This window comes from Gossypium raimondii, chromosome 9 (assembly GCF_025698545.1).
Source record: "Gossypium raimondii isolate GPD5lz chromosome 9, ASM2569854v1, whole genome shotgun sequence".
NCBI classification, from domain to species: domain Eukaryota; kingdom Viridiplantae; phylum Streptophyta; class Magnoliopsida; order Malvales; family Malvaceae; genus Gossypium; species Gossypium raimondii.
The window spans coordinates 47,876,933-47,903,565 of record NC_068573.1 but is presented as its reverse complement, the minus strand read 5'-3'; the positions used below and the strand labels follow the sequence as shown (position 1 = coordinate 47,903,565).

General features: G+C 31.7%; 3 protein-coding genes across 4 annotated transcripts; 2 read left to right on the top strand and 1 right to left on the bottom strand.

The window, feature by feature from the left end:
* Positions 1-4,107: 4,107 nt before the first annotated feature.
* LOC105800567 (U-box domain-containing protein 43) lies at positions 4,108-8,669 on the top strand. Of its 2 annotated transcripts, none has more exons than XM_012631767.2 (4): positions 4,108-4,335; positions 4,829-6,191; positions 6,573-6,891; positions 6,993-8,669. In XM_012631767.2, exons 2-4 carry the CDS (start codon positions 4,959-4,961, stop codon positions 8,486-8,488), a joined length of 3,048 nt encoding a protein of 1,015 aa, XP_012487221.1. In that variant the 5' UTR covers positions 4,108-4,335; positions 4,829-4,958; the 3' UTR covers positions 8,489-8,669. The 2 variants fall into 2 exon arrangements, with proteins under 2 accessions (XP_012487221.1, XP_012487223.1); XM_012631769.2 differs by having other exon boundaries at positions 4,780-6,191.
* A 5,301-nt stretch (positions 8,670-13,970) lies between these two features.
* LOC105800565 (3-ketoacyl-CoA synthase 11) lies at positions 13,971-16,201 on the top strand. Its single transcript, XM_012631765.2, has 2 exons — positions 13,971-14,945; positions 15,255-16,201. The coding sequence occupies exons 1-2, from the start codon at positions 14,151-14,153 to the stop codon at positions 16,059-16,061; spliced, it is 1,602 nt and encodes a 533-aa protein (XP_012487219.1). The 5' UTR covers positions 13,971-14,150; the 3' UTR covers positions 16,062-16,201.
* A 4,551-nt stretch (positions 16,202-20,752) lies between these two features.
* LOC105800566 (uncharacterized) lies at positions 20,753-23,431 on the bottom strand. Its single transcript, XM_012631766.2, has one exon. The coding sequence runs from the start codon at positions 23,394-23,396 to the stop codon at positions 22,005-22,007; it is 1,392 nt and encodes a 463-aa protein (XP_012487220.1). The 5' UTR covers positions 23,397-23,431; the 3' UTR covers positions 20,753-22,004.
* Between the last annotated feature and the right edge of the window lie 3,202 nt (positions 23,432-26,633).

Sequence of the window (26,633 nt, the reverse complement as noted above, 5' to 3'; positions counted from 1 at the left end):
CATGACTTCTTTACCTTTTTTGGTCTTTTAAGAAGATAAAAGAGGTTTGTCTTTGATTGGATTGATTTGATAAATTTTATTACTCATTGGGTTGATTTTGAAATAAGTTTTTCTACAATAGTTTAATATATCACGTAATGTTTTTTATATAATATAACAAAATAAAATATTTTATATTTTTATGTTTATTTTACTATTTATATTTGGGGTTCGTAATTGTCTCTCTCAACAACGTAATCTCTAAAATATAAATCTGTATTTTCTTTAAAAATACAATATATCTTACTATTACACCCAACATTTACATATATTTTTTTGTTGTGAAGTTATATCTCCTTGTTTTTAACAGTTATGACTTTTGTTCTTTTATATATAATTAATATTTATGGTTTTTTTTTTACTTTTTGATATTAGAGGAAAGAAACAAAAGTTAAATTTTAGGTATTTTTAATACACCAAGATGTTGCTTTTCCTTAAACTCGGTGAAAGTAATAAAAAAGAGATTAACAATTAAAAACTAGGCAAGTGGCTATAGGCACTCACCTATCATTATTCTTTTATATGGCGAAAAAGGGAGGAGTTATTTAAAAATCTAACTCCAGATTGGTGGAAACTTTTCCATCATTTCACTCCTGATTTAATTGGTGATATATAAAATAAATTAGAGTCTTTGAGCGATTAAAATTAAATCAATTGATTAAATTAATCTAATTCGGGTAATCAGTTAATAGTTAAATTTAGTCCAGTTAGAAATCGGTGGATGGTTTTTTGGAATTTTGATTATCAGTTTATTCAATCTGAAATCGGGTAATTAACTGAATTAGCCGAACTTCACAATTAATATTTTGTGTTAAGTTCAAGTCTTATGTAGTGTTTTTAATTATGTTGTGTTTCAATATATAAAATTTCGGTTAATTTTCAAGACAAAAATATATATTTCGGTTAATTTTAATGTATTTTTTATATATTTTATACTTGTTTTAACCAAAAAACAAAAACATATAAATTTTGGTTAACCGATTGAACTAACCGGAATATTTCGGTTCGGTTAATTTTTTTGAAAAAATTTCAATTCGGTTGATGATTAAAGGATTATACAATTCGGATAATTCAGTTAATGTTAATTTAGTTCAATTAATAACTGAACCGACCGTTTGAACACCCCTAAAAATGTAGAGGCCCTGACTATTTTGATTTAGAAAACCTTCTCGTCTTTAAAATTTATAAAACTATAGCTAAAAAATGCTAAAATTATGTTTTAACCCCTAAGAATTTACAATCTAATTCTAGCCCCTAAATAAAATTTTAATTCACCCTTAGTATGAATAATGTCGCTTTGGCTATATACTCGTATGGATGGTAAAAGTACCATGAAGTCATTGTAGTAAGAGTTAGATTGTATATTGCTCTTTCTACTAAAAATAGGCAAATTAGTCCTTGTACATTAGATCAAAGACTAAATTGGTCTTTCTATTAAAAAAATTGTCCATTTCTACTATTAAAAATGGGTCCCTAAACGTTCGCATGAGGTCCACGTGGCACATCACGTGTAAATGTCTGGTTATTCCATAACTACGTTAATTTTTAACAATAGGAATGAATGAGATTTTTAACAAAAATGATCCGTTTGTTATTTAGTCTAACATATATACATGGATTAATTTACTCGTTTTTAATAAAAAAAGATAAAATACAATCTAACTTCTAATATGAGAACTTCATAATAATTTTACCACATATACAAAAGATAAAATTTAAATATAATAAGAATTTATAAACCAGCTATTTGATAACTTCCTATTAGGTTATAAACATGTTCATTTCAATCATGGACCAATCCAGCCGGGCCAATTTTACTATTTAGAGTAGACAGATATAAAGTTTTATAAATATCTTATTTGAGCCGTAGCGGAACCGGTACATGTCCTAATAATGGTAAATTAGGTACCATAATCAGTTTGACCTATTGATAAAATATGAATAACGGCGATAGATGATGTTAAATGGTATTAATTAATCAAGTTTCTCGTCAACAGCTATGTCTCAACCGTGAAAGTATCTTAAAGAAAACAAATTCATCGTATAAAAAAAAGTAGGTGATTTTAAATTAATTCATGATAATAATAATTAAAACATATTGCATGTCACTCTAAATCGTCATGAACTGATGGCATTGTCCATTTGGACCAATGCAGAGACATAATTAGATGTCAATTAGCCTTGTTGGACTTCTATAGAGAGTGTATTAGATATGAATATCATTATAATTTAGTTTATATGTTTTGTTTGTATTTAAATATTTTATTAGGTAATGTAATCATTTAATTAATAACATTTTCTTATCTTATAATCTTAAATAACATTGTAGTTATAAAAATTAAATTTTTGTTAGTATCGGTGCAAACAAGTAGTAGATGCTATTTTCATCTCGAATTTTTCTTTTTTTTGGTTGAAATTAAGTGTTTATCGTCCATCAACAGTAACAGTGATTAAATTCTTTTGTCGTAGGTGTTCTTCAGAGAAGAGAACGGTTGGCTACAAAATATGTTCCGCTCTATTTTCATAGATGGGAATCGAACCCCTGATCACTATCACACTATATCTCATAATTTTATTTATTGGAATAAATCTATTGAAACCGTTGCTTTGCTGTTTGCATTTTATTATTTGGAATTTACTGATACCAATCTGTGGTTAGGATTGTAACTAGATTCAAATAAATTTTTTATATTAATATTATAAAAAAGTATTATACAAAGGGTCAGCTATAATTACTAAAAATTTTGTCCCTGCTCGATTAAAATTGGATTGGGTTTGCCAAGCCTAATATCCGTAATCATGTCTATTGAGTTGCAAATTACCCTTAATACAATCATCTATGAAGCCGTTCAATATTTTTTAAAATATTTTCATATAATATATTTATATAATCTGGGAGGAGTAATCATGAACCCTGAATATGTTTCATAAAGTAAATATGAAGAATGTAAATATATATTTATATAGAATTATTAATTATATTTAATAACTTAATTAAATGATAATATTATATTTTTAAATATAATTAAAATAGATAAAATAAAAAATTTTAAAAATTAAAATTTTGTGCTAATCGGTGCCTTGAATGTATCGGTATGACCGAAATTTACATCAAAACAGAAATTAAATTTTTTTTTTAAAGTATAATAATATTTATATATTTATTCAAACTAAATGTTTTGAATTACATAAATTTAGTTTTTTAGGCTGAATTATGGGAACTTAAAGATTTTGAAGCCCGCATAAGTAATTTGTGATGGTAGCGGGCATCAATAACCTTAGCAGCCCAACGCTTTGGGGCAATAATTTTCAACTATTAGGCAATACATAGAAGGCCCGTTCCGTTTTACGATTACATTGTTAACCATCAACCATTTAAACAATAATAAGAGAAAATAAGAGAATGTTAATTTTATAAATTGGATTATTCATTTATGAGTTTAAATTATATTAAAGATGTTATTGAAGATTGATTTTAATCATTCATAAAAAAATGATATTTAAAATATTTTTAAAAGATGCTTAATTAAGGTAAAAATATGCTTAATTAATATTAGATTACAAGGAAATTTATATAAAAAATGTTAAAAATATTAAAGTTTTAATTGTGTATTAAATTTAAATCTTGGTATGTATGTTTTTTTAAATTTATTTTGAGTTTAAATATTTTTAATAGATTTTAAATAAAATATATAAAATACAAAAATATTTTCATAATAATAATTTTTTTTGTAGAAAAGAACAGTATTAGCGATTACATCAGATAAATTCATGACCAAAGCTAGTGGGGATCTAAATAATGTATAAAAGAATGCTTTATCAGCACATTTTTTAAAATATATTAACTAGAATTTTTGAATTTAAAGTTTAATTTTGGTTCCCGATTAAGAAGTTTATGAACTAGGAGCAGGAAAAGGTCGGCAAAAATTCCACAGATGCAATTAAAAAGTTCAGTTTGATTTTTTAGCACTTGACTTTTCCTTGTCGAGTTGAAATTTCCTGGAAAAATCCCATATTTTTTCACCATTCCCAGGCCTTGTTATTAAATATTACTAAATAAACCATGAAGTTGAAAACTACACAGAGTCTACAGTTAATTAATAAGAAAAAGCGAAGAGCTTGACTTGATTAATATCAAAGTCTTCTCTCCGTACAACATGGAAATGGGTATTTGGGTTTCACTTCTCATTTCTAATTAATTCCTAGCTGATAATAATAATTCTGGTCACAATTAAAGCTTCTTCTTTGCTCTTTCACTTCTATGGTGATTTCCAAAAAGCCATTTGTTTTTCAAAGGTAAGGAACTTTTCTTCTTTGTTGGCTTTGGTTTTTGTTTTTATTTTTATTTTGTTGCAATTTAAGTTTTTATTGAATGATTTTTCCTTTCATGGGTACCGATCAAAATATGGAAATTCATTGCCTGTTTTTATAATTAGGGTCCTTTGACTGTGTGATTCTAGTGTTTGTAAATTGGATTCTTTTTTGTTTATTGAAGCCCTTTTGAATTAATGGCTTTTTGTCTTTTTTTATTTTACAAATTAGTCCATAATCTGGGAATAGGGAAGGATTGACTTGCTGAGATTTGAATTTAGACCAGGGGGATACTATTTTTAAAAGATTATTACATGAACCAACTAAGCTAAACTTCGAGTTCATCAATTATTGGTTAAAACAAGTTATAAATTTATATTCCCTTTCTTCACTAAATTCTGCATTTTGTTGTTTTAATGGTGTATAAAGGACAAGGGCTTGTTCTGAGTTCTTTTTCCTGGTTGTATATTGCTGACAGCCTGATATAGAGTATCGGGAGGTTGCTCAAAGGGAGAGATGTTGGATGCTTTCTGAAATCCGATAATTGATTTCTATTTCGGATTAGCGATTGGTCTTAACGAATTAGTGGGAAAGAACGACCCATTGCAATGGCAATGGAACTTATACCGATTGGGACCATCTTGGCTTTGGTAACAAACCAGGTAATGAAAACAGCTCAGGCTGCAAAGGATATTGTAATTGAGAAGGAAAGTTTCAAAGTCCTGTCAAAGCATCTCTTTGACATAGAGCCTCTGTTGAAGGAATTGCAGCTTCGGCAGTTGAATGATTCTCCCGCAGCAAGGCTAGCTCTAGAGGCTCTGGAGGCAGATGTCAAGAAGGCGAATACTTTGGTCGAGAAATACAAAAATAGAGGCCGTTTCTACTTACTTGTAAAGTGCCGGCACATTGTTCATGAGGTGCAAGAAGTCACAAGAGATATTGGAAGGTCTTTGGCAGCATTCTCTATTGCCAATACGGAAGTTCTTTCGGGTATATCTGATCAGGTCAATAGGCTACAGAGTGAGATGCAAAAAGTAGAGTTCAAGACTTCACATTCTCAACTCCAAATCGTTGACAAGTTAAACCAGGGTCTAAGGGATCAAAAACGTGACCAGTGTTTCGCGAATGATATGTTGGAAGAAATAGCAAGGGCAGTTGGGGTACCCGTTGAGCCTTCTGAAATTAGCAAGGAGCTAGCGAGCTTTAGAAGGGAAATAGAAGAAGCTGGCAATAGGAAAGAAAGAGCCGAAGTTCTCTTCTTGGAACAAGTTATCGAGCTACTTTCTCAAGCGGATACAGCGAGAGATTTCGAAGAAATGAAGAAGCAGTATTTTCAAAGGGCTCAGGTTATACAACGGTACGATACACAGAAAGAGTACATCCCTCCACTTAAACCTTTCAAATGTCGTATAAGTGGGGAAGTAATGGTTGATCCCGTAAGCCTTTGTACTGGTACCACGTGCGAGAGAGCTGCTATTGAAGCTTGGTTTGACTGTGGGAAGATAACTGATCCAGATACCGGTGATGTTCTCGAAGATACTTCTTTGAGATCTAACCTTCCACTCCGACAATCAATAGAGGAATGGAGAGAACTGAACTATTGCCTTAAAATCCGAGCTTGTCAGGCAAAGTTGTCATCAGGTGTTGATTTAAAAGTCGAGGAAGCCTTGAACCAAATGCAGGAGCTTATCAGAGAAAATTCTATAAACAAGGACTGGATTTCCATCGGAGGGCTCACTGATAAAATAATTTCTATCCTCGGAAGCTCTCACAACAGAGAAGTCAGGAAGAAGATTTTAATCACCTTGAAAGATATGGTGGAAGGGCATGCAAGAAATAAGGTAAGCCGTAAGCATACTTATAAGTGTAATACCAAGACGTGGTATAATGGAATCCTGATTTCCGCTTGTGAACAAAATATTCATTCATTATGTGGAGCCTGACAATGTATACTGTTTAGAGTATGTACTTATGTACACGTGTATGCATTCACGAAATACATACATATACATTCATTAACACCCTTGATTCGATGACCCTAAATTGGATTTGATTCATTCACTCTATACCGGGTTATCTATGGCTAATCATTCTGATTAGAACTCATTGCCTTGCTTTTAAGTAAATTAAATTTTCGATTTTCTTGTTCAGAGTCATTGGATGGCTTTGTAATAGACGAGGAGAATTCTTTCATTACTGACTATATTGTCAAAAAATTATAGGAAAAAGTGATTGAGCATCAGGGGTTTGATTACATTGTTCCGTGTTTAGGCCGTGATCGAAGTATCTCAATGGCTGCAGTTGAACTGCTATATGAGTTATTGCAAGATAGATCTAAATGGAACGAGTCTTTTTGCTGTCAACTCTCTCAGCAAAGCAGCGCAATTCTTTTTCTTGTTACCCTTCTAAAGGGTCCGGTCAGAGAGTCGGCAGACCATGCCGAAAAAATATTGAATAAGCTTTTTGATGTTGACGAGGAGAACATTTCTCGAGCTGCCAAGTCAGGGTGGTATAAACCACTCATTGATCACATCGTTCAAGGTTGGGAAACCCTTTTATGTGTCCTTTTTTAAACATCTTGTCTTTTTGTTAAATGATCCTACTCGGCATAGTGTACATTGATACCTCCGTTTATATTTCAGGGCCGGAGTCTTCACGGATGTCAATGATGAAAGCATTGGTTACCATGGAATTGGTTGATTCGAATTTAAAAGTTCTTGGTGAAGAAGGGATCATACCTCCGTTGCTTTCAATGGTGGCATCTGGCAATATTGAATTAAAGGAGTTGTCATTATCCGTTTTGGTCAAACTATCCAGTTGTCATGCTAATAAAGAGCTTATTGCTACTGGTGGTGGAGTTCCTCTTGTTCTGAAACTAATGTTCTCTCCCCATGTGTGTACAATTCTTATAGTCAGATGCTCTGAGATTGTTGAGAAACTTTCTTCTGAAGGCAACGGGGTTAAATTTTTTGTTGATGAAAAAGGGGTTCAACTTGAATTGGAGCCAATCATCCGTGAATTGTTGGCTTTGCAACAAAATTCCAAATCATCGAACAATTTCCGGAGGCCTGCTTTACGTGCACTGTTAGGAATGTGCAGGTCTGAAGCTAAGCTGGTTAAAACTGCTGTTTTAACTGCCAATGGTGTATCGTTAGTCCTTCCTCTTCTTGATGATCCAGACTCGGAAATAAGAGAAATTGCAGTAAACCTTCTCTTCTTATTTTCTCAACACGAATCACAAGGAGTTGTAGAATACCTTCTTATGCCGAAACGGTTGGAGGGTCTAGTGGGGTTTCTCGAAAATGACTATAACAGTGATGTCAAGATGGCCGCTGCCGGTTTATTAGCCAACCTCCCAAAGTCTGAAACATCACTAACAAAAAAATTGATCAACTTGGATGGACTTCCAGCAATTATAAATCTTTTGAAATCCGGTACGATGGAAGCTAAAGAACATGCTTTAAGTGCTCTCTTTAGGTTTACAGATCCCGCAAATGTCAAGTCACAGCAGATTGTGGTTGAACACGGAGCTTACCCTTTGTTTGTAAATTTCCTCAAAGTTAATTCAGTAACAGCGAAGGCAAGAGCAGCGGCTCTTATTGGTAATCTATCAATGAGCAGTCCTAAGCTCACTGTGGCGTCTGAAAAAACCGGTTGCTGGTGTTTTCGAACATCTCGTGTTCCTGTATGCCCTGCACATGGTGGTATTTGCAATGTAAACACCTCGTTTTGTCTGTTGGAAGCAAAAGCATTGCCTTACATAGTAAAACTCTTACACGATGAAGTCGAGGCGACTGCTTATGAAGCAATTCAGACGCTTTCAACATTGGTTCAGGACGGTTGTACGCAGAGAGGAGCCATCGTTTTGCATGAGGCCGGAGCAATAAACCCCGTGTTAGATATTTTGACGTGGGGAACGGATTCTCTGAAGGGAGAGGCAGTCGGTCTCCTGGAGAAGATTTTCATTTCAAAGGAAATGGTGGACAGCTACGGAACTAAAGCTAGATATCTTCTTGTTGGTCTGACCGGCCGGAATGTTCACGATGACGGCCTTCTGGGGAGGAAAGTTGCGAAAGTTTTATCGCTTGTCGAACGATATTCAAAATCTTCAACATCTATTATTCCAGGACTGTTTTGATCAAAAACTATGATCGCTGAAACCAAGAATTCGACATTAGACCGACATATCCCAGGGTTTGTCGACATTAGTTAGTGTTCTTGGTGTACAAATTTGTGATGCAAATTTCATTTGGTCTACACTTATTTGTGAATACTATTATTTGGCAAGACGAATAGGAGTATCTTAATGGTTCGAGTAATTCATGATAGCTTAATATCGAACAAGACTTACAAATAATTTTATTTGAACTCCACCATGAGAATCGATTTTTTTTTTACACCAAGTTAAGACAAATTGAACAACATAAATAGAACTTTACTACTGAGTTAAGCATAGAAAATTGTATGTTATTCGATTTTATTTCTAATGGGTAACTCATTAGTATTTAACTCATTTAGTCGTACTTAACTCATTAGTACTTAACTCGAATTTCCCCCTCTGTTTCCAAATTAGGCACGAGATAAATTAAGGCATTTCAGTTTGTGAAAATTAAGTTACCACTTCAATGGTAAAACCGTAAATGGGGCATCTCGTTTCTACTCAAATCGCTTGCCTCCATTACTAGTAAAAGGAAATTTCTGATTTTAGTTTCTTTGTTTAAGAAAGCTCAAGCAAAATAATTAAAAAATTAATTGAGTCGAAAACTATAATAAATTAAATTTTTAATCTCAAGTTAGCAATCATTTGAACCTTTGAAATATGATTTTTTGTCAAAACCCTTAATGGATTGTTAAGTGGTGACGGGACAAATAACGTGAAAAAATGATGATGTGATGATCGACGTGACATTTGACGTGGAAAATGTTGGTGTAACATTACACATCAACTGTTATGCCACCTGACATATTAGCACTTAACAGTCAAGAGTTTTGATAGAAAATCATATTTTAGAAGTTCCATTGATTGCTAACTTTTAATTAAGGGCTTTTTAGTACTTAAACCTTTAAAAAAGGTCAAGTTTTACTATTAAGTCGTTCTACTATACTTAAACTATGGATTTATTTTATGTATTTTAATTTGGTCAATTTTAATTTTATCCTTTTAAAATTAATTTTATTCATATTAAAACTTCAAATTTTAAAAATTAAATAAACTAAAAATATCAAATAAATACCTTTTAAAAGGGATTTTATTTAACCCAAAAATTTTTATTTGTTTATATGACTATAATTTTCATTAGACACATCATAACCAAAATTTATACTTATATATTAACATAAATAAATTATTCACTTACAACTTTAAAAATTAGTGACTTATTTTACAAACAGTTATCAAAGTTTTTTAAAAAAATTAATCGATACTAAAACATACTAAATATAATATGAGTGCATGAATCAAATAAACCAAAATCTGATTTTTTAAAAAAAAGACTTTTATATCTAAATTGAAAATTTATAATTTATAAAAGAAAGTTACAATGAATGTGATTTTTTTTTTGAAAAGGAAATGGGTCTCCTTGATTAACATTTTACATAATTTAATATTCTTAAAATTCATTTTTTCCCCACAAAGCATTAAATATTAAGTATTGAGTGAGAAGATTGAATACAAAATGACATTAACCCAATGAAGAAAAGTGCATGCATGGCATGGCATTGGGACAAACCTTTATTATTAGATGATTTCGTGTTAGGGTTATTTCTTGCGAAACCAATTTTCCTCAAATTAAGTGACCCATAAATCTTTAGGCCCCTACGCCTCCTTCATCACCAACACCCATTATAAAAATATTTATATCATTTTTTTTTCATTAGGGTGGATGAAAAATAGGAGCAAAAACTAGGTTTTTAAATATATATAATTTTAAAACAAAATGAGTAATTTCATCCATTTATATAATTTATATTAAATACGATGTATTAGGGGTGTAAATAAGACACTGGTGCTTAAGAATTAATCAAGTTCGACTCGAAAAAATTTAAATTTAAGCTTAATACTATTAACCTTAAGCTTAAATCTGTATGAGCATGATTGAACTCGAACATAAAAATTGATAAATGAGTTTAATCAAGCTCAAATAGATAAATTATATCTTGAACCGAACTTAAACTTAAAAAATAATGTATGATGAAACTTGAGTTGTACATTTAGTTTTAAATTTCACATTAAACTTAAAACTGAGTTTGATGGCATGAAAAAGACTTAAAAAAGCCTAACAAATAATTACGTGCCATATCTTGAATTTCGTTTGGTTTTTTGGTGTGGGCTTATGATTAATGTTAGTGGGTATTTGGTTAGAAGATTGAGCATTGAATATGGGATATTATTTTAATTAAAGCTTGTTGGATAACCAAAAATACAACCGAAAAGATCAAAAAAAAAAAAAAGCCTCCAAGTTGGACACGCAATTTCAACAATAAATAAACAAATAATAATATATTGAGATTTTGGGAAAGAAAGACGAAGCGATGAAAAAGAGAGACTTTAGTTTCAAAGTCAAAGGGAGGCAACTGTTTCACTTCCATATGTTAGACATTAGCTAGCTGTTATCTGGCACATGTTTTATTTATTGTTTAGGGGGAAAATAAATTCTTAGTACATTCCAAAAATGCCTCAAATACCCTTCCATGGGTATAGGAAAATGGTCTTGTTTAAATTACAATTTCATCCTATATGAAATTTGACAAGTTACTTTACTTTTTTTATTCATTCTTTGTCTGGGTTCAATTAAGAGTCTAACCATTTAAGTTTGTGCAGTAGATTATTTTTTTAGTTTTTTTTAAATATGAGAAAAATTATAAGGATTAAAAAGTTTTTGTCTCAAGCTCTAAATAATCATAAATTTAAATATTCACTCAAATATATTTTATGTTTCATATTCAAGTTTTGTGTTGAGTTAGATTGAATCCAATCTTTATCACAGCAATTAGGAAAAATTTTTGGCACATGTAAATAGAACCTGAAATCATTGCTAAAATTATGGTTTGAAGTTGTTTAATTTGAGACTTAATAGACATTGCTGTTTTAGAACAAGAAGGAAACTAGGGAATTAAAAATATGTATTCTTCATTTGGGTTAAACTTAAACTTGTAGGAAATGTACCCCAAGTTTTCTTGTTTACAAATTTTTGGTTTAAACATTTTGAAAAGTTTGAGTTTTCGAGTTCAAGTTTCACTTATCTGAGTTTTTTTTATCAATTTTGTTTTGGTCCGTTAACTAGTTTAGTTAGTTTCAGGGGTGAAGGTAGGAATTTTTTTTACGGGGGGTTGAAATTAAAATTTATTTTTTACGATAACAAAAATGCAATTTCACCATTTGAATAGCCTATATATATCTTTGTAATTTTTAAATGACTAAATCAAAAAAATTTCATTTTTAAGAAGCCAAAATGTAATTTTATCTTAACTAATTTAAAATTTTTAAAAATTTAAAAAGTCTAAATGAAAAAAAAATCTATTTTAGCGGACCGAGGCCCTCCAGCCCCCTGGCTATGCCCCTAGTTAGGTTGAATTGATTTAGTTGCTGTAGTTATTGTAATTTTTATTTTTTGAATATAAAGATTTTAATTGTTTATTACTGAAATGGTTGTATCTTAAAAAAACATTCACTTTAAATTGATGGCCAAATCTTTATTCTTATGAATTAAAGATTTCAAATTTTAATTCAATAAAGTTGCTCATTCTCTAACAAGGGCAGTCTTATCTCAAGTGGATTATTTTGAGTTTGTCTTTTGTCTTTCTATTGCGAATATTTTTATGTTGGGACTGTTATGGTGATAATGAGGAAAGCTTGGACCGGGTATAGTGGGTAAACCCATTGACTTGAGATTAGATTATTTTCCTCATTGTCTCAATTTTTTCGGATTATTTTGGTGATATGATATTCGTCAAATTTTTTAAAAAATTTATCATATTATAAAAACTTCAAGCTGATAAAAATTAAAGTTATCATATTTTGAATTTTGATTCAGTTAATTTAATCGGTACATTAAGCAAATGAGATTTTAAATATTAAAATATATAATTTTAATATCAAATATAGTAAATAATTAATAAAATTGTGTATTTGACTTAAGAAAATAGTCGATAATGTAAAACTAAAAGATTAAATGTTAAAATCTCATCCATTTATTTAAAAAATAAAATATATTAAAATGAGTTTCATCAATTTAAAAATATATATATTAAAGTAATTTTTAGCCATTCAAACAAATTTTAATGATGATTAATTTATTTGGCCAACATTAAATAGTTGAGATCTTCAAACTCCTTAGTAATTAGATGGTTTAAGGCTATTAAACCTAGACCTTGAATTCAGTGGTACCTATCTATACAATGGCTTGTTTCAAATTTCCTAAAAAAGTATGTGATGTGTGCAGGCATTGCTAATTTCTAGTGAGATCAGCAAAAGGATGAAATGTGTATACGCTGAAAGGCTTAGAGTTGCTTACCAACACCAAAATACAGATGGTGGTATAGGTTTTAGAGACTTGGAGCTTTTCCATTTGGCTCTATTATCAAAACTGGATGTTAGATTTTCTTTCTTGGACATGGAGCAGGCTTATGGAAGCATTGTTATGGCAAGCTTTTAATGGTGAGAAAGTGGAAATATGAGGGGATTGAGGGGTACAGATTGAGAGGTCTGATAGTGATCATGATTTAGTACCTAATATCATTGACATTTTAATAGTTGGGCTCTTATATAGTCAAATCCGGGTATAAAGTCTTAAGGTTAAAGTGAGGGATTAATACCTATAAAAACTTTCATACTCTTAAAGTGTGGCGGACTATTGATATCTAAAAATGCTTTGCTTGCGGGTGAAGTGTCCTGGATTTGGTCCCAACTCATTAAACATTAATTGATAACATCACATTTGTTGATTTCTAGAACATAATCCGAAATTCCAACATAAATAATTTAATTTTTTTTAAAAAAATTGATATTATAGCATTTTGGCTTCACACTAATTGAGCTAAACTTTGAGTTAGACTTATCCAATCGATGATCAGAATACTCATTTAATTTTGGGGTGCATTATTAAATTTGAATGGAGCAAGACTTAATTATGATTTTATTACCTTTTGAGTCTTAGTTCAATTGGTATGGGTATTGTTTCCAATGCAAGAAGACGTGAGCTCGAGTATGCTGAAGTGTATTATCCTCCTATTTTCAAACATGATGTATCTCTACTTCAAATCCGAATTTAAATATGAAAATTTTCTACTATATATAGTACTATAGATAGATACGTACTAAATCAGTATTCATTTGAGCAAATTGACCAAGTTGTAAACCCTTGGTCCATGCACCCAAATCACATACACAATATACAAGAGTGGCAAATCTGAAATTTCCTAATTACGAGAAGGCCGAAAAGTAAATCATTATAAAATATTTCCATAAGATAAAAAAAAACAAAAATAGAGAAAATAAAATAAATAATTTTCCGGGTTGGCGAATTCAATGCCAAGGCGTGTTAACAATTAAAAGTTCGTTGGGGTAGTTGTATCCTCCCATCTCTCTTTCCCCCCTTACCTCTTTAAATTCTCCACTAAACCTCTTCCCCCAAACTGCAAGCAACTCATTAACTCATTCATACATTTTCCTTCATTTTCTCTGCGAATTCGAAACCGAAAACGCAAGAAATTTTTCATTTTTTCTTGATTCCCAGCAACTTTTCAATCTGGGTTTTGCTTGAATATTCATATTAACTTTGTTTTATACCAAAAAAAAAAAGATGACAGAAGCGAGTAAGAAAAGCATGAATCCAGACCCAGTTCATGTTCAAAGCACAGCTTCATCAAACGAAACAAGATCAAACAACAATCTCCCCAATTTTCTTCTTTCAGTGAGGCTAAAATACGTGAAGCTCGGCTACCATTATTTAATCTCCAACGCCATGTATTTAATGCTGGTGCCGTTGTTAGCCATTGCTTCAGCTCATCTCTCAACGCTCACGGTCCTTGATTTGGTTCAACTATGGGACCAACTCAAGTTCAATCTTGTCTCTGTTACTTTATGTTCAGGCCTTTTGGTTTTTTTAGCCACCCTTTACTTCATGAGCCGTCCCCGGAAAGTTTATTTGGTGGATTTCGCTTGTTATAAGCCGGAGCCTGAACGGACTTGTACCAGGGAGATTTTCATGGAGAGATCGGGTCTTACTGGAAGTTTCACTGAAGAGAACTTGGCTTTTCAAAAGAAGATACTGGAGAGGTCTGGTTTAGGGCAAAAGACGTATTTGCCTGAGGCGGTGTTGCGTGTACCGCCGAACCCTTGTATGGCGGAGGCAAGGAAAGAAGCGGAGGCAGTGATGTTTGGTGCCATTGATGAGCTGTTGGAGAAGACTGGTGTTAAGGCTAAGGATATCGGTATCCTTGTGGTGAATTGTAGCTTGTTTAACCCTACACCGTCGCTCTCCGCCATGATTGTTAATAGATATAAGCTTAGAGGCAATATTTTGAGCTATAATCTTGGTGGAATGGGTTGCAGTGCTGGGCTGATTTCTATTGACCTTGCTAAACAAATGCTACAGGTATGTTGAATCTCATTTTTAGGGTTTAGTTTGCTATTGTCCGTAATTTTCGATAATTAGAGCATTTAAAAGTCGAGTTGGATGAGGATGTTTTTACCTTAATATGACTTGGTAATGCACGTTTGGGGTCCAAATACAAGGGAAATGTATCACAGGTTAAGAAAATTTGGTGCATTTATTTCTCTCTTACATAGCACATGTGCTTGGTCCTGGCAATTGGCCAAGTAGGTGAACCATATTAAAGGGTAACTGCTCCTGTTTTGATTAGTTAAAAATGAAAAGCTGAATTCGAAATTTTCTGAACCGCAGGTACATCCTAACTCTTATGCCTTGGTGGTGAGCATGGAGAACATTACTCTCAACTGGTACTTCGGCAACGACCGATCCATGCTAGTCTCTAACTGCTTGTTCCGTATGGGCGGTGCCGCGATCCTTCTATCAAACCGGTCATCCGATCGCCGCCGCTCCAAGTACCAACTCATCCACACCGTACGAACCCACAAAGGAGCCGACGACAAATGCTACAACTGCGTCTTCCAACGTGAGGACGACACCAAACGGATCGGCGTTTCCCTCTCCAAAGACCTCATGGCGGTCGCCGGCGAAGCCCTCAAAACCAACATCACCACCCTCGGTCCATTAGTCCTCCCCATGTCCGAACAACTCCTCTTTTTCATCACTTTAGTAGCCCGAAAAGTCTTCAAAATGAAGATCAGGCCATACATCCCGGATTTCAAACTAGCTTTCGAGCATTTTTGCATCCATGCAGGTGGGAGAGCCGTGTTAGATGAACTAGAAAAGAACCTTGAGCTCTCAGATTGGCACATGGAACCATCGAGGATGACACTTTACAGGTTCGGTAACACGTCGAGCAGTTCTTTATGGTACGAACTAGCTTACTCGGAAGCCAAAGGAAGGATCCGAAAAGGTGATCGGACATGGCAGATTGCATTCGGGTCAGGGTTTAAATGCAACAGTGCTGTATGGAAAGCACTGAAGACCATTAATCCAGCAAAGGAGAAGAGTCCATGGATTGATGAAATTGATGAATATCCGGTTTATGTGCCTAAGGTGGCCACTGTTTCTTCTTCTTCTTCTTCCCAGAAAGCCACATAATTTTCATCATTCAAAGGAAGACAGTAGAGAGAAAGAGAGGACATAATTAGTGATTATTAGAACTATGATTTATTTTTTATTTTTTTTACATGTTTACTTGTGTGTTGATTTGAAGATTAATTTATTCCAAGTTGAAGATATATATATATATATATATATATATATCATTTTCATTTTCATTTTAATTTTAATTTTAATTTTAGTGTTATAAAAATTTATTGATGTTGTAGAAAACAAATTTGCTTATTTCTTTTCTTAACCAATTGTTATTGGAATTATTGTTCCTACTATCTCTGCCCAACAGCTTTTGTTTGAGTCAGTTCACCTAATAAAATGTTAAAATATTTGGGTTAAAAATAAAATAAAAATTCTTTTAATGAATATATTACCTAAATTTACAATTAATCTGTTATTTGATAAATTGTTTATTAGATTAGTAAAAATTTAACTGCTGTTTAATAAAAAAACTTGAATTCTTTTTAAGGTAAAAAAAATCTTGAATTTTAGAATTTACTTGTTTCATATTTTTAATTTTACTAGCTTCTAATGTCATGTGTGATTAGTAAAATAATATTTTTAAATTTTAATTATTGAATATAATTTAAATATATTAACTTATCAATTCAAATATTAGAATAGAAATTTTTAAATAATAATTAAAGCATTTTAACATGCTCTACATATAATATGGTTTTACTTTATGTAATGCAAAGTAACATTATTCAAAATAATAATTAATTAACATAAATAACTCTAATATTAATTAAGTGATAATTAAAATGTTTAAAATTCTATTCAACTAATAACTTTATTTTACATCAATAAAATTAGCACACTTTTTTAACTAATAATTGTAAATTATAATTATACAAGTTTCCTATATTTTCAATTCAACTTTTTAACTAATAATTATAAATTAAATATTATAATTATTTTAGATGTGAATTTAGTAGTATGATGCACAAGCTCGTGCTTATATATATTATAAATTAATATATTATTTTAAATAGTTTTGGATAAAAATAAATACAACAATATGATTATTTCATTTATTTAAAAGAAAGTAAAGATATAATTTATTTTGAATATATGATTTTTTAAAATTAAAACCAACTTAATATTTTTAATATCATATTGAGCGATAAGTAATTATCTAGCTATTTTATTCAATAATTTTTGTTAAAAATTTAAATTAAGCCAAAATTTATTATAGCTGTCAAATACATATAAAATTAAATGTTAAAATTAAAATTTCAATAATCTATGAAGTACACCCTAAGCAAACAATTGAATTTAATTTAATTAATACGATAATAATATTTTGAGGACTCAACTACAATATTTTGGATAGCTCATAGTTTGATGTTATCCGTGAAATTAACCCTAATAGTATTATAATATCAAGAAAATAAACTATATTTTTAATTGAAAATATATTTAAAGCATTATTATCCAATACAATGATAGCAGAGTTTTTTAACTTTACAAGCGAATTGAAAAAAATTTGATTATTTTAAAGTTGTATTTAAACAAATAAAACTAAACAAAAATACTTGATAAAAATTTTAACTCCATTTATGAGATTAAAAAATTTCACCATGAATACACTAAATAACTATCCTTATTTAAATAAAATCCATCAAATAATCTAACCTTATAACACTTCTAGAATATAGGCATAATTTAGAAATGCTTCTCAAAAGTGCTTTCGAGAAAAAAAACAACTTTTAGAAAGAAGCTAAAATTTTCGAGAAAAGACTATTTTTGGGCAAAATTTCAACTTGAGAGAAACATTTGTTTTCTCTAAAAAAGAAGCTTTGTCATGTCCCAAATTTAAGGTTGTCGGAATAGTGGTTTCGTAACCACAAATTCGATAAGAAAAAAAATTATTTTTCTTATATTTTTATGTTCTACGATTTCACAAAATGATTTCGTGAAAATTTCGTTCGAAATTTTTGACGTTTGGGCACTCAATTTAGTCAAAAGGGCTAAATTGTAAAAAGTGCAAAAGTTGAGTTCTACATGTTAGAGGTGTCCAATTGTTATGAAACTTTCAATTGGAGGTTATTATATGATAATTAGACCATTGATTAAGTTGTTAGACAAAAATGGACATGAAATAAGTGAAATAGAAAATTTTTAAGTTAGGAGCAATTTGGTAATCTAGTAATTAAAATGAATTAAAAGGGAAAAAGATGGCAAATTATGCTCATCTTCTTCATTTGGACGAAATCAGCGGGGGGAAGCCATAGTTAGGATTTTCAAGCTTTCAAGCTCCATAGTAAGTGATCCCAAGCCCCGTTTTTAATGTTCTTTACGTTTTTAGAGTCTCGATAGCTTAATTTAGCTTATTCTAGCAATAATTTAACCTAGGGTTTATATTTGGAAAAATACCCATAGGTGAAGAGTGTTTATTTTGATGTTTTATGATAGAATATGAAGCTAGAAATTATGTTAAACAACTTTTGCTAGCCTATTTTAAGCGAAAACGAGTAAGTTGACATAATCGGTAAAAATCCCTAATGTACATAAGTAAGTGTTAGAGTGAGAATTTGATGTTGTCATAGAAGATAAAAATGTCCAGCATGTCATAAAACATAGTAATATGAGATTAAATTTAATTTCCGAGCCTTGGGGGCAAAAATGTAATTATGTAAAAGTTTAGGGGCAAAATCATAATTTTGAAAAAGTTAGAGTCGAGGGCTGTTTTGATGAATGTGAGTATTAAATAAGTTAAATTTTCTATTTTAGATCAAGAAAAACGAAACTCGAGGTTAGACAAAGGGAAGAATAAAGTTGAAGACTAAGTTGGTAAATTGGGCTATATTTGGTACTGATGTAAGTTTACGGTAAATAAATGCAATATTTCAATAATTATTATTAATGCTACTATTTTCCAGCAACTATGAATTTATTCCATGAATTTATTTGATGTTGATTCAAGTATAAAATGATAAAGAATTAATATTAAAAAGTCTCGTTGATACATAAGGAAAGTACTAGATACAAATGTCATGACATTTGGGTAAAGAGATCTCATGTAAAACCATGTTTGGGACATGACATTGGCATCCTTGAGATCATGAGAGGTCCCCTGTAAAACCATGTCTGGGACATGGCATGGGCACCGAGATGAGAGGTCCCATGTAAGACCATGTCTGGGACATGGCGTTGGCACCGAGATGAAAGGTCCCCCGTAAGACCATGTCTGGGACATGGCATGGAAACCGACATGAGAACATCCCATGTAAGACCATGTATGGGACATGGCTTTGGCATGTTTTTACCAGAAAAGACCCGAGTATCCTTATTGTTCCAATGTAACTCAACGGGCTAATAAACGAATCATGTTCAGGAAAGTTCAGTTAAAAACATAAATGGCAAGCTCAGGTAAGTTATAGGAGTTAAGAATTTATTATATTATCAATTGATATTCAATGATGCAGCAAGAGAAGAGTAAGTTATGCATACAAGTATACTAAGAAAACAAGCAAGAGAACTAGAATGAGATTATCTAAAGAGTAAACTAGAGATATAGACACTTGAGTTTAATTATTTGTGTTTAATGTTGTTATTTATTTGCTAGTAAACTTACTAAGCTTTATGTTTACTTCTTTTATTTCTCTTTCTCTTATAGTATTGCAAGGCTACTTCAAGGATCCTAAAGAAGTCGGGAATCGTCTACACTATCAACCACAACTGCTCGGTATTTTATGATGAAACTCGTTTGAGTTATGGCATGTATAGGGATTTAGTTATTTTGCATGTTTGTAATTATAATTTTGCTAAAGAATGAGGTGTAAGTATTTGATGATGAATGATTATTAAAAATGGTTAAGTATGAAGGTGTTTGTTGTTATAAGAGTCTAGGTGATAAATTATGCATGGAAATCATGAAATGGGTAAAATTTTGTAGAGAAACAGAATTCAGGCAGCACAGTGACGTGACTTTGAAAAATCACCTAGGATGGTATAAAATGAATTAGAGGGTGAATGATATATGAAATTAAAGCTTGTTGAGTCTATTTTCATGGAAAAATAACGGTTTAGCAAAAGGAATTTTATATTTTGAGATATGTGAATTTTAGTGAGACATGGTCAGATCTGTTTTTGGAGTCCCCTGTTGTGAGTTTAGAAAGTCATTAAAAATTCTACAAAAATGGTTATGAGTTATAGTTTATATTCTTAGATTCCTTAATGAGTCTATTTTCTGTAGGAACAAGTCGGAACACCATATGAAAAATCCTATAATGAGAAAATTTATTTTTAGTAACAAGAGGTCAGAACAGTCGAATGGTGAAACAAGGGAGACTTTAACTAATAAACGGTACTAATTGGCTAAGGCAAAAGTTCTAAAAATTTGATGGTAAGAACATATATGAGTCTAGTTTTAGGGAAAATTTACGGAATTAAATTTCGAGTCCCGTAGCTCGAGTTATAATCAATTTAGTAACTGTTGCGCAATTGGACAGGTTTTCTGTAAATAGTGAAATTAACTTTCAAAGTAAAATTTTTATGCTCTAAATTAGTAAGATAAGCTAAGTAATGCCTCGTGCTTGACTCCGACAACAGTCTCGAGTAAGGGATGTTACAAGCTTGTTTAGGAATATTCTTATGTCAAAAGTACATTTTCTCAAAAAAAAACACTTTTAAATAGCATTCCTAAACTGCCCGTGGTATAACATAAATGCTACTTGTAAGTTTAAATGGTCTTTAATTTAGGATACCCAAACAACAATAGAATACACCTGTATCCAAACACTAAACAATGGAATCATAGGCTATGAAAAAATTGTGCATTTATTTCTCTCCTACATAGCACATGGGACTGGCAATTGGCCAAGTAGGCCAGCCACATTGAAGTATGAAAATGTGCCAACAGTCAATCAAGTATGTCTGCTCTTGAATTTAATAGGCCAACTGAGTCAAAGGAAAGACAGGTATAGTCAATGAAAAATGAAAAGGCGTCAATCCTAAATTCCAGCTGTACCCATAATTATTATATCGTGAACCCGAAATTATCCCAACCTCAATTTCGAACCGTTTGAAATGTTGTTGAAGTACTAGTGACTGTAATGTTATGGTCCAATTTTTATAGGTGCAACCCCAACTCTTATGCCATAGTGGTGAGGATGGGAACATTACTCTCAACTGTTGGGCAACCACCGATCCATGCTGGTCTCAAACTGCCTGTTCCATATGGATGGTGCCGCAATGCTCCTCTCAAATCAGTTGTCTGATCGCTGCCACTTGATTACCAACTCGAACCGGTTGTCTGATCGCTGTCACTTGGGTTGTCTGATCGCTGCCACTTGAAATACCAAGTCATCCACACTGTACGTACCCATAAATCGACAAATGCTACAACTGCAGCTTCCAATGCGAGAACGACACCAAAAAGATCGTTGCTTCCCTATAGAAAGGCCTCATGACCGTTGCCGGAGGAGCCCTCAAAACCAACTTCACCACCCTGCTCTTCCCATGTCTGAACAACTCCTGTTTTCCATCACTTTAGTTGAGAGGAAAGTCTTCAAAATGAAGACTACGCCATATACATCTCAGATTTCAAATAAACTTTTGGGCATTTTTGCATCCAAGCAGGAAGGAGAGCCACGTTAAATGAGCTCGAGAAGAAGTTTGAGCCATGGATTGGTGCATGGAGCCATCGAGGATGACACTTTACAGGTTCAGGAATATGCCGAGCAGTTCTTTGTGGTATGAACTGGCTTACTCCAAAGCCAAAGGAAGGAACTGAAAAGGTGATCCGACATGGCAGATCCAGATTGCATTCGGGTCTTAATTTTTGTCAACCTCAAAAGAATTTTAAAATGGCAAACCATAACTGCCAAGTCATGCTTAAACCCTAATTCTAATATAGCGATGCTAATTTCTAACCTTGAACACAATCTTAAAAGTTGATATGGCTGAATTTGAATGAGCATATTAATTGCTTGCATCTCCAATTCTATTAATGGAATCCATATATGCTCCTGAAATCGCCAGTCTCAATTTTGTAAGGAATTTATTTTCAGAATCACTACTTGAAGACGAACAAGGCAAAGCCTTAGCAGCGATGAGAACGAAATTCTCTACATTTCCAACATTGATTTCATATAACTCAGGGAAAACCTCCCGAAATTCATGTATCAACTTCTCGTAAAACGATCTACTTTGAGGGATCACATTAATAACAAAAATCCCGGATTCACGAAGAACCGATCTAGCAGCCAAAAGAACATCCCTCCTAAAAAATTCTATTGGGGGAGCACTAACACCATTTCTTGGATCATCAGAATCCAAATCAACCATAATAACATCAAACTGAGGAACGATGTTACCAACAACATCTCCATGTGCAAGTCGGTCCATAAATTCCATACCATCTCTGACTTGAACCCGAACTAAATCTCCATCCTCCAATCCAAAGTACTTGCGAGCAACCCTTAACACCTCTTCATCAACCTCAACACCAACAACCTCAAAGTCCAGTTGTGTTTGCAAAAACCCAACTAGAGCTCCACCCCCAACACCAAGACATAAAGCTTTAGGTCTTAACCCGGATTCAACATGCTTTTCAATGCACGACCCGATCAAAGCAAGACTAGCCACCATTGGCACCAAATAAGCATGCACCAAAACCCCCAAATCAGGGCTAAACTCTATACTACTGCTTCCTATATCAACTGAATCCAAACAAGAAACCTTGTTGGGCACAATTCGAATCTCTGTTTGAACCAAATTAGGCATCCGTTTAAACCTTAATCTCCTCCTAAATTCCCTACTTTGATCACTACCCTCTATCTCAACATCTTCAACAAGCATTTCACCAACAAAATTCCCAATACATTTCTCTAAAACTAAGCTACAAACAATATTATCCTCATAACACAAAAAGGGTACTTCCAAGTTTTCATTATGGAAGTAACTTTTAGGAGATAATGCAATTACCAGTGGCTTTAGCGAAATCTCCAGGTTGTTTAGGGAATCGGGATCGATCCAACGGCGGTAAATGGAAGATGAACTAGAGCCGTTGATGATTGGTTGTTGTTCTTGTCCGATTAATATGAGGCGTTGGATGTTAGGGGAGGAGAGGAGGAGTTGGAGATGACCGGACTCCGTCGAGAAGATCCAGTCGGACTCGCGGTGCTTGGGGACGATCATGGCGGCGACACTGGGAATGAGAGGAGAGGAGGGCTGAATCGGTGAGTCGAGGACAGCGATTCGAATGAGTGGGGAAGCGAGTGAGGGATTGAGGGTGGGATTAGGGTTTGGGATGGCGAAGGAGAGGAATCGAGAGGGTTGTAGGGTTTCCAAGATGGCCTCGTCTACCTCCATTTTTGTTTTCGATCGTTTCTGCTGTGGCTTCAACTTATATGGAAAAACAAAGGTATAATTATGAATTTTATCTCTTATTTTATAAAATTGATACATTAGTCTTTTATTTAATTTATCTGAATTTAGTCCTAGGAAAATTAATGGGTTAGTCCAGTGATAGATAATATGAACTTCGATTGTTGATTTTTTTATGTTAGGTTTGGTAGTGTGTATAAATTTGTTGAATATTCCATGTGATAAATATTATGAATGTGATATAGATGCATTTAATATCATAATTATTTAAATATGAAGAAATATATCTTTTATATTTTTTAATAAAGTTAAAAAAAAAATAGAAATGGTCGATTCAGTCTTAGCTCGATGCAATATTGTTGCCACTGTAGGAGGACGTGGGTTACATTATCCTCTTATTTAAGAGTTGGGTATGTCGGGTATATTACATTATCCTATTTGGTTCATTTAGTCGAAATATAATATTTCGGTATTTGGTTGATAGAATCTAAATATATAAATAGGCGCATTTTACTAAATCATCCTTGTTATAGAAATTGTTCTTTTAATTTAATCTTTAAAACTAAATTTTGTTATAATATAATGAGGTGACATTTTAAGATCGTATCACAATATCACTTGAAAATTTTAAAATTTTATATAAAATCTAAAGTGATATAATCTCAGAGTGTCGTATGACCATTCCTTAACGGAATCAATGTTTAACAATCAAATTATAAAAAACTCCTAAGTTATGAGACTAATGTATACCAAAAAAAATTCAGGGATGAAGATAAAAAATTACTAAAATTAAAGACTAAATCTTAGTTTCTCTCTTAAAAAAATCAACTTAAACCCAATGACACTTGGGCCTCGAAAAGCATTCTTCCAGTTTGTTTGCCAGATTTTATGGATCACAAAGTAGTGGGAACACATACACCAAATACAACCATTTAATGTTTCTAGGGTTTTTGTTATATAAGTAATCAAGACGAATGCGGATACGAGATTATCATATGTAAAAATCACAAATATAAATAGAAGTAATAAAGTGTGCATACTAAAATTAAAATGTATAAAAATATTAAAATAAAATTTTAGTTGAATAGCAAATCAAAGATTTTACTGTTGTAATTACTTGGGTTCAAATATCAATAATATAACTTATTTTAATTACAAAAGTCATTTCTTTAATTTTTCTAACTAAGTTAGTGACCCGGTTGAGGATGACACTAACTTACTCGAAGCCTAAATAATAGTATATTTATATATATAATTGGTGAAAGTAATAATAAGGTGTACATAATAAAATTAAAATGTTTAAAAGTATCAAAATAAAACTTTAGTTGAGTTGTAAATTAAAGGCTTAACAAATGCAATTAGTTCGGTTTCAAATCCTAATATATGCATATTCTTATTAGTTTTTTAAATAAAAATTATTAAAGTATTCTCAAATAATATAACTTATTTTAATTACGGAAGGACATTCCGAATTGGTGACGAATTGAGAGTGACATCAACTCAATCAAGAATTTAAATAACAGTATGGATATAAAAATTAAATAAATATACCTATATTGAACTACTAGTAAATTTATTGAAAAATTATAAAATTATAAATTTAGTATAATTGGGAGAGAATTTGTAATTTAATTATGATCTCTCCGGTATTTTGGTATCCATCAAAATTGGATAAGATGGATACATGGCCTAAACGGTTTTCCTTAAAACCTATAACTTCTTTAATATATTTTAAATTTAATAAGTTTTTATTTTAATTTCTCAAATTATAGCTTCTTTAAATAAAAAGAAAGGGTATAGTTAAAAATTTGAATTGTGGGGTAAATTTTTAAAATAACAATTAATGTATAACATTAATTCTTAATAAATCGATATATGATTAAATGTAAAATTGTTACAAAACTATTGAAACAATAGTTAAACGGAAGGTACATCAAAAAAATTCAAATAACTCGTACCTCTTTTACAATTTTCTATTATGTTTTATCATGTGTTGAAACAGTTGAATTATTTTCTCTATGTCAATATTGTTAAAAATGTATTTCTCAGCATATGTAATCAAACAACCATTCATCCATTGATCTCCAATTCGATTCCTCAAATGATTTTTCACAGTTTTCATTGTAGAAAAGACTCTTTCCACACTTGTTGTAACAACTAGCAAAATCAATGCTAACTTAGCCAGGCAATATACCAATGGATAAGCAATGTTATTTTTTGTATCAACCATCTTCTTAGCAAGATCTTGAATTCCTTTCAAATTTGATTATCAAGTGCAACAACTTTAAGTGGAGAAAAATCAGATGAATAAATTTGATCAAGACAAATCAACTTCTATTTGTCAATAGGTGCAAAACCCTCATTCGAACATAAGTAAGATACACATAATAATAGTTTCGTATTTAATCCTCGTCCAGAACAAATTTAAGAACTGGACAAGGCCTTTTGAACTTCAAAATTTTGAAAGTATTAAAAGATTGATCACCTTTCTTAAATAAATTCTAGAGAAAAAGAGGAATTTGAGAGTACAATGATAATGTTGAAAGAAAATAAAAGGATTTGAGATTTTGGAGATTTTAGTGGGTGAAGAGAGATTCATTTATTTTATATAAAATAAATTTTTTTCATAAATTTTGGTTGGATCAAATTTTTGTGGGAATTATTTTTAATTTTTGTGGGGACAATTATATTAAATTAAAATATATATAACTATTTTCTTTTTCCTTTTAGGGTTCATTTGACCCCACAATCTTTCAAGTGGTTGAATAGAAGTAAAGAAAAACATAATTTTAAGGGTTGAATGGTAAAACTATAAATGAAAATACGAAATGTCATTGTATTTACCAACTTGAAACTCTAAACGGTGACTTATTGATCGGGTATTCACTTTTCCTAAGATCATAGATTAAGTTCAATCATAATAATATAAAAATATATATATATACCAACTTACAAGACCAACTCTAATACATAAATGATATAGGATCGATGGCTTCTATTTAGGATCATGACATTCTCCCTCCTTCAACAAGGGTTTATTATCCCTTAATGTAACATCATTAATTCTCTCATAACATGCTTATATCATAATCTACATCAACCTATTTAATATTATCTGATTGTAGGAGCTGATATTATCTATAAGAAGCAGCTATTAGAATTGTAAAATAAATCTAAAATAAAACTTAATAAATCAGGATCTATTATGTCAAATCATCAAAA

Bases quoted from the DNA above. Each gene is read 5' to 3' on its own strand.
- LOC105800566 (XM_012631766.2), bottom strand. From the start codon at position 23,396: ATGGAGGTAGACGAGGCCATCTTGGAAACCCTACAACCCTCTCGATTC.
- LOC105800567 (XM_012631767.2), top strand. From the start codon at position 4,959: ATGGCAATGGAACTTATACCGATTGGGACCATCTTGGCTTTGGTAACA. The intron at 6,192-6,572 runs GTAAGCCGTAAG...AAAAAATTATAG, and splicing joins AAGGGCATGCAAGAAATAAG to GAAAAAGTGATTGAGCATCA. The intron at 6,892-6,992 runs GTTGGGAAACCC...TTTATATTTCAG, and splicing joins CATTGATCACATCGTTCAAG to GGCCGGAGTCTTCACGGATG.
- LOC105800565 (XM_012631765.2), top strand. From the start codon at position 14,151: ATGACAGAAGCGAGTAAGAAAAGCATGAATCCAGACCCAGTTCATGTT. The intron at 14,946-15,254 runs GTATGTTGAATC...TCTGAACCGCAG, and splicing joins TTGCTAAACAAATGCTACAG to GTACATCCTAACTCTTATGC.